Source organism: Sinocyclocheilus anshuiensis, unplaced genomic scaffold (assembly GCF_001515605.1).
Source record: "Sinocyclocheilus anshuiensis isolate Anshui unplaced genomic scaffold, SAMN03320099.WGS_v1.1 scaffold1303, whole genome shotgun sequence".
Lineage (NCBI taxonomy): Eukaryota > Metazoa > Chordata > Actinopteri > Cypriniformes > Cyprinidae > Sinocyclocheilus > Sinocyclocheilus anshuiensis.
This window is the reverse complement of record NW_015537954.1, coordinates 1,051,647-1,060,179: the sequence shown is the minus strand read 5'-3', so window position 1 is coordinate 1,060,179 and position 8,533 is coordinate 1,051,647. Positions and strand designations below refer to the sequence as shown.

Here is an 8,533-nt window from a genome sequence, read left to right as displayed (position 1 = left end):
CACTCACACACACACACACACACACACTCACACACACACACACTCACATCTGTTCACACCTGATCGTACAGCTCGTCACTCATGGTGGGTTTGGGTGCAGTGGTCCACTTGGCTCCTCGCCTGAAGTACTCCTTAATGAGGGGCCGATACGCGCGGTACTCGAAGAACCGGGCCCTCCAGGCCATCGGGGCCTCGATGATCTCGTTCCCCACCACGATCAGGATATCTCTCGGCATCGCTGCGTACATGCCTGCAAAACCAGCCTGTCAGTGTCAGTGCTCATATCATGTTACTGATTACATTTGATTACTTTTCTAAATTTCTAATGAATGTTTTTAACCGTTAATCATTTTTAAACATTTAACACAAGCAGGATTAATCTTACAGTAGAACTCAACACTGATTACTGTCAGACTTTCAGAATCCTTCATCACTGTAATTAATATTGTAATAATTTAATTTGAAAGCACACCACAAAATCAGACTTTAGAACCTCTTCTTACTTTGACATCATTCTGAGCTTAAATACAGATTTAAAATCATAACAAGATATAGTTTAGTAACTATGATACGGTTTTTGAAATCAAATATTTATATAGCTATGACAGAAAACACTGGCATCTAACAATGCCTTGGAAAAACACATTTAATCTTAAAAAATAAAGCATATACAAACCCAAATAGGAAATAAAACAGTTATGGAATAAGCATGTGTTCTATTCTGTGTCCTAAACTCCTGAAACATTAGTCTCATATTTTAAAGCAGTCAATGCAATTTGGAGAAGAAATCAATATCTGCATGCGTGTGAAAATATTCAGATGTAACCCCCTTTATAATCCTTACAGTAATATTTTCATAAGTAACTGTAATTAAATTACACATTTATCTCAGTAACTGTAACAGATTACAGTTACATTTACTTCTGTTACATGTAACTTACTCTCCCCAACAATGAAGTAACTATAATAAATATATGTAAATATAATGGTATACATATAAGTATGTGTGTGAGAGAGCGTTTTTCCACCTCAGTGTGCTGTCTGTGAGCTGAGACACAACACGTCTGCATCTGCAATCAAACGACACTTGACTGGCTGTACCTTGACCTCCACGGTGAACGGGGGGACGCAGGCGTTCTCGGCTCTCCCTACGATCACCTCCTCGAGCGGGTCCCACTCATTGTGCGCGCACACGGGGCAGTCCTCGGGCGTGTACTCGGTAACCGGCTCGTCTGCTGTGAGCTGGAGCGCGGCGGCGGAACTCGAGGTGCTGCGGAACGCGCGTGACACCCATCCCGACACCGCGCGACCCACCTGCGGGACACAAACCGAACTCACAAATCACCGCCAAACAACAACAGAGGTCAAGAAAGAGCAATGAGACGAATGCACGTGCGAATTACAGAGTCCTTCAGTGGCTAAATTAGTCAAAGCAAGTTCTTTAGTTCTTTACATGTTCTTTAACGAAAAATGGTGTAGAAACTATTTTCATTCAGAAATTGCTAGCAAATTAAACGTGAAAGTTTTAGTTCTTGTAAAACATACTCCAGTAAACATTGTTTTATTTACAACTTATTTAAACTTAGTTAGCATAATCATTAGCCAAAACATTAAAAATGTTGGTAACACTTTCTTTTAAGGTGCCTTGTTACGTTACATGTACTTACTATTATAGTAACAATAAATTACGCATAATTACACGCAAGTAACCCTGAACCAACCCCTAATCCTTACTCTAACCATATAGTAAGTACATGCAGTTAATTAATATTACTCAGTACTTAAATGTATAATTACACTGTAACAGGAACACACACACACACACACACACACACACTGACACACACACACACACTCACACACACACTCACACAGAATCACATTACGCGTGTTAAAAGGCGATGGCATTCTGTAAATGGAACACTGCATCAGGAATTAATTCACTGAATGAATGAAGTAAAGCGGTAATCAGGGTTCGAACTCGACTCCGACAAGCTGCTGTTGCGCAATGATCGCGATAATAACGCGCTGCCTGCGCTTGTACAGTCTGATCTACAGCTCTCTGCGTGCTCCTGGAGTTTCTGATCTCTGATCTACAGCTGTGCTGTCACTCACTCACAACACATGATCTCCAGCTCCGAGCCAATGCAACGGTTTCTAAGAACATGATCATAAGATGATTACAGTCTCAGAATGCATTTAAGAGTTTAACACTAAAAATCAATTTTTTTAAATGATCAAATCAATCAGCTTTTATAATTATGATGGTACGTGTGAGTTTCTGTAAATGCATTACATAAGAATCTCATGACACACTCATTACAGTGCTTTACTCTGTAAAGACTCACCATAGCACCGATCAGATGAGCGGCTTCTGCTCCGCGGCTCCCTCCTCTCAGGCATCGCACACGCAGCATGGCGCTCTGGTTCTGGTTCTGGTTCTGGTTCCGGACTGGAGCTCTGAGGCATGCAGCAGCAGTTCTGATCTGAGGCGCCGCGGGGACGCGCTTTTATAGCCAAATCTTGAAGCAGCGTCACGTGACGTCAATCCTGACAGCAGCACATTCTATCGCTATCTGTCGCGTCGGAGCTGCATCCAAATGACGCAACGCTCGGTCCGCCAACGCCACGGTGCATTCGCTACTGTAATTACTGTAACCAGCTGCTGGATGATAATAATAATATTGACTTTCATACAGCGCCCTCAAGGAAGACAAACATAAGAAGCAAGGTAGCTATAAAAGTAAAAATAAGTAAAAATGCATATCAATTTAAATGATCAACTTTAAAACAATGAAAAGAGTTAAATGGCTTTAGATTAGATGCAGGTAAAGCTCTGTCCTCCATACAAAGCGACTGGCTGACTACACATGATGAAGAATCAGAAAGAAAAGCTCTGACAGGCTCAGGATCAGAGTAACAGGATCACTTCGGGGCTCTGAAGCCGAGTTTTGCACATATCGACATGTATTTGTTGTGCATTTGTTTTGGAGACCTCAGCAAGAAGCGCTTTACTGCATGTCAGTGCGAGAAAAACACAAGAATATTGACCAGCTTCCAGACAGAGAAGAAGATATCATATCTCTGAGGTGAAAAAAACATATTCTGATGTTAAGCTCGCATCAAACTTACATTTACAAGCTTCCACTGACAATATTCATACCTTTATCAGCCTTAATGCTGCTTACAGGCAAAATTGCGTCATCATGTTTTGATGTCAGAAAGAAAACAAAGTCATATTATAACTAGGTTTATAATTCATGTGCATCTCTGTGTCATCTGCGTAAAATTCTAATTTAAAACATGCTGACCAAGAGGAAAATGTAAATATTAAAAAGCAGTTTATGTACTGTGAGCCAGAGGTTATTAGTGGTAAGGAGGTTATGAGCAACACTATACTACGTTAAGTTTTTGCAAAGAAATTATAAATTGTTCAAAGCTTGAGTATGTAATTTCTGCGCGAAGCCCCATCAGCCAATGAGCGAACAAACCCTTAGCCACGCCCCCGATTCTCCCATTGGTCGAGCCAAGGCTGCGGTGCAGACAAAATCATCACCCGCGCTAAATATCATGAAGAAAAAATACATTTGCTGCAGTATAGTAGAAGGCACTGTATATAATATTTTTTGTATACAATAAATTACGAGCTTCAGAGCGCGCAGACGAAACACGGTCATGTTATCCAACACAGTTCTGGGAGTTAATTGTAATGAAGCACTTTGACGAGACTGCATTTTAGAATGACAAAACTAGCATTTCTGATGCTGTGCAATGAGATCGATCTGATGATTAGTCCGATTTTATGCTCTCCCATCGCAAAGTCACGTCTTTTTTTGATGCGCATTAAGGAATTTATACTGTAAAAGTGTTTCCATCACAGTTTATGCGCATGTTTTCTTACCGGATGAGACATTTATCCTACTTAGTTGAGCACGTAAGTTTTTATGCACATTTTTAGAATTTATGCGCATCTTGGCGTTTCCATCCAGCATTTTTTTATGCGATATCCCAAAATGCACATAAAAATAGGTGGATGGAAACATAGCTAGTATTTTTAGTTTTCCGCAAAATTAAAGGTGGGGTAAGCGATTTTTCAAAAACGCTTTAGAAAACTGATTTGGGCTGAATAGCAAAACAAACTTGTAGCCAATCAGCAGTAAGGGGCGTGTCTACTCATTATGTGGAGGAGAGAGCGTTCAGTCCAAGCCGAGCGACAGAAAGATAGAGATGGCGGATAAAAAACAAAAGAGGAAAAGGTCTGCGGAACAGAAGAAGGCTTAAGGTAAGAAGTAGGACCCGTGTAAATATTGCATCAGCTTTCCAGCGCTGAAGAGAACTCAAGGAGCGGAAGGCCTGTGATCAGACACCGAGGTTGCTTAGTTTCTTCTCGATAGGTGAGTAACACCGTGTCTGCGCCGTAACAGCTAAAGTCTGTCTAGTACACTGGACGCGACAAAGCGACTGTTGAAAATCATTTGAAATTTGTGTCAATACGTCATGAATAGAGCAGTTTTCTGTCGGGGATTTGTCGTGTCGTGTCGTGCCGCATCCAGTGTAGACCATAGATATGTATATATATATATCTGTGGTGTAGACAGCATCACTGATTATAATGAGTAATTTGAGTAAAAGTGCTACAATACATCACCAGCACACAGAGCCATTTATCATGAACACCAAAAATAGTACAGGATTTAAATAAACTAACTGGACCGTATCGAACATAGTGGTGGCTATCATATGCAATAGACTACTGCTTTACTTAACAAAGCTCAGTCAAATTTGAGTGTGAGAAAACCAGGACAAGCAGAGAGCAGATGTGGTAGAGAAACTGAAGAGTAGGCCTTTCATTTAAAGAACAAAGTTTGACATAAAAGGTATCAATGAGAGAAAGACGAGATCAAACAAGACAACAGATCAATGGAATCGATTGACTTTCCCTAAAACTGACAGTAAGAGAGAAGGAAAAACTAGTAATTCCAAGACATAAATGTGCATTTATAAAACAATCTCAAAAACGTGTCTTTTGTTACATGCAGGACACTCTACAAATGAACGGATGCGAGATCAAAAGTCCTGATGTGTGTGTTGAGCTGAACCCTGGACTTCATGAACGAGCTTCAGTCCTGCAGCACTCGGGCAGAGTTCACACGCATCTCTAATAATAGTTCATTTGAGAGTGTCATGAAACCGCTCTGTTTCAGCACTGGTCTTTCACACCTTAGACTTGAAATCGACTCCAGAAATTAGCCAACATTAAAGCTGTAATGAGGGAATCCACGTCCACAGTAACTCCAAAGAGCCGTAAATCCTGGGAAAGACAACACAGATGAGTCCACCACAGAAACACTTACAGTTTCTGCCGAATCTGTATGTTTTACAGCAGACTGTAAAGGTAACATACAAACATCATTGTTTTGAATGAATATCCTCCTAATCAATGAATTAAGAACAAACAAGCACCTTGTCCCAATCGGCCATTTCTGAAAACAATCCTGAGCAAACCGTTGAGATCAAACTTCTTTAATAAAAACGCACACCTGTATGTTTGCAGTATACAATGAGTTAAACAGAAAAGTAACAACAACTATGCAAACTTTATCAAATATGAGAGAAATTCAAATTCTGCTGTAAAGCAGCTCTAAACGATTGTGATTGTTCAGATCAATTCAGTTGAGTGTTGATTCACTTCAGTTCAATAACTGTGTGAAGTTCATCTATTATGAAACAAGTTCTAAAGAAGACCTCATTTAGATTAATTCAGATCAAGGTTGTTCTCATCTGATAGTGTCAGTGCAGTTAAATCAATAATAATACTAAATATATGTGACCCTGGACCACAAAACCAGTCATAAGGGTCAATTTTTTTTAAATTGAGTTAATAAGCTGAATAAATAATCTTTCCATTGATGTATGGTTAGTTAGGATAGGACAGTATTTGAAAATCTGGAATCTGAGGGTGCAAAAAAATCTAAATATTGAGAAAATCATCTTTAAAGTTGTCCAAATGAAGTTCTTAGCAATGCATATTACTAATCAAAAATTAAGTTTTGATATATTTATGGTAGGAAATTTACAAAATATCTTCATGGAACATGATCTTTACTTAATATCCTAATGATTTTTGGCATAAATGAAAAATCTATAATTTTGACCCATACAATGTATTGATGGCTATTGCTACAAATATACCCCAGCGACTTAAGACTGCTTTTGTGCTCCAGAGTCACATATACACATTAGTCAAGGCAGAGTACAGAAATGCAGTATTTACACACCGAACACCACAAACACTCAAGAAGCAGGTCACTCGATGAGCTCGGCTGATTTCGTCTTCATTTTCTTGAAATATTGGACTATGCCAGTGCCACACAGTGTTTGTACAGTGTTTGTACAGTAGGGTTTCCAGTCAGTAAACAAGACACAGCTGTGGGTTTCTCTGTAACATGTGCTGCTTCCACAAGCTCACACTGGACTGAGACTCAGAAGTGTGACTGTAGTTGACTAGCTTTATTAGACAGTGATTAGCAAGACCATAAAACATGTTTGATAACTCAAGATCTAATTCACATATTTTCTGAATCCACTTCACATAAAGAAAGCGGTGCAGCAGGACGTTATCGGCGCACGTCTCCTCCCTCCTGTCTATCGCTGTGACCTTCGTTCTAGCTCTTCAAACACACAGGTCTCGCTCCTGCAGTGCATGCTGGGAATCAGGACTCTTTCCACTCATACAGCCATCTGCGGTGAGCGCGTGGGAGCGGGATGTCACAATTATTTGCTGAATGAAGCTCGGCCTGTATTTTGATAGCGAGGGGTCACTGGGCTTGATTTATCAGCTGGAGTAAAACAGCTGCTATCAGGAGTCCCTCGAAGCGCTGATAGCGACGCTCGTCTTGACACGACTCCTTGTTCAGAAAGCTCTGGAAATGATGCAACAGCTCTGAGAATCCACCGCAGATCTGGATACAGCTGCTTATGTAAAACCAAAACATGTCAAATGTTTATGTGAAACCTAACAGCCACAGAGTGGTCATGCACACTAAATATAAGCTTCTGAGCACTGACTTCAGACTGTTTAATGATTGCTCTTACAGAGGCTCTCAATGATCGATCGACTCTGGGGTTTGAGTTAGTCGAGCAATGATAAGAGTTTACAAGCGACCCTGTTCTTCCAACAGACTAACAACTCAGAGAAAAAATAAAACACGATTCCTGAAGGAAATGCAGAGTTTGCTCTTCAAAACAAATGTCATTCACCCTGTAATTTGCCCTGATTGTGTGCTTTGCCCTGACTGACTCTAGTGTGAGCCATTCAAGCGCACCGTGAGGAGCAAATCACTGCTGTTTTAATGAACAGAAGAACGCTAGTCAACTACATTTCATTTTTACGACATTTGTAGACCTGCAAACTTGACTTGTTGCTTTTGTAATGAATCTGTTCAAAGACTCACTTACTGACTGTTGTGAGTTTGTGATCAGAAGAAATAGCCCACGAACAAATCTTTTTGGTTCTTGAGATGAACCCAAACCCCCAGTACTATACAACACATGTACAGTGTGACACATACAGACCAGTTCCAGAACAAACGAGTCTTAAGAACCATTTCTTTAGAGCAGGGCTTGCGAGGTGCGTCCGTGCGGAGCGCGAAGGCTTCTGACATCATGAAATAAATAAATGCCAAACGCTGATTTCTAATAGATTCAAATGTATATCAAGCTCAGGAGAGCGGTTTGGGTGCAGTGAAGAGAGAAGAGATGAAAAGCAATGGCATTCTCGAAAATGAGGAAAGTTGGCGGGTCCTTAAAAAGTCTTAATTATGATTTCCGGAGGTCTTCAATTTGGGGACGGAAAGATAAGAATTGCGATTACATTTCAAAAGGCTATGATTTCATTGAATAGATATGAGCGCTGCACATTTGAAAGTCTGCTGTGCTGCTTTGTGTGCAGCCGTTCCCAGAGAAACGCTTTAATTCTGCTGATCCTAAAGTGCTTTTTCAATAAGCCGCTCTGCTGTTTTTGTTCAGACCAATGAGAAAATCAATCCACGCAGCAAACACGCGGTTATAAATGTGAACTGGTGGATCGACAAGAAGATCATGTATTATAAAAATGTAAGCTATTAAAACAGTCAAATATATTTATATCTTACTTAATATAATAATTGACTGATAATAATTGTTTAATATAATAAGTGATGTGTTTGACTCCATTAAAAACTGGTTTTAAGGCTGAAATGTGAAGTTTATCATTTTATAAAACTTCTTGTTTTTGTGAAAACCTGTATCTGAACTCTAAATCATGTTTTTTTAACAGTGATTTTTATTTGTACAGGTATTAAACAGTCTTAAATTTAAGCTTAAATATCCTGCAGATACCATGGTCTGGCAAAAACCATTAATTCATGTTTTTAGTTAGTCTGTGTAATTGCCTGGACCTGGGCTGGTGAGGAGGGTTCATTACTGGACCTCAAACAATTTTAGTTGAAGACCCCTGCTTCAGAGAAGCATAAGCACACAGCTCGGTCAGTGT

General features: G+C 39.9%; 1 protein-coding gene across 1 annotated transcript in view; it reads right to left on the bottom strand.

The window, feature by feature from the left end:
• The window catches only part of LOC107665388 (glycine amidinotransferase, mitochondrial-like), a 5,137-nt gene extending 2,649 nt beyond the window's left edge, over window positions 1–2,488 (bottom strand). Inside the window, exons 1-3 of the mRNA XM_016456263.1 lie at window positions 2,349–2,488; window positions 1,102–1,314; window positions 60–263 (exon numbers count right to left, since the gene is read on the bottom strand). Of these exons, the coding sequence (XP_016311749.1) occupies window positions 60–263; window positions 1,102–1,314; window positions 2,349–2,417 (486 nt within the window). The 5' untranslated portion in view covers window positions 2,418–2,488. The remainder of the gene's footprint in view (window positions 1–59; window positions 264–1,101; window positions 1,315–2,348) is intronic.
• Between the last annotated feature and the right edge of the window lie 6,045 nt (window positions 2,489–8,533).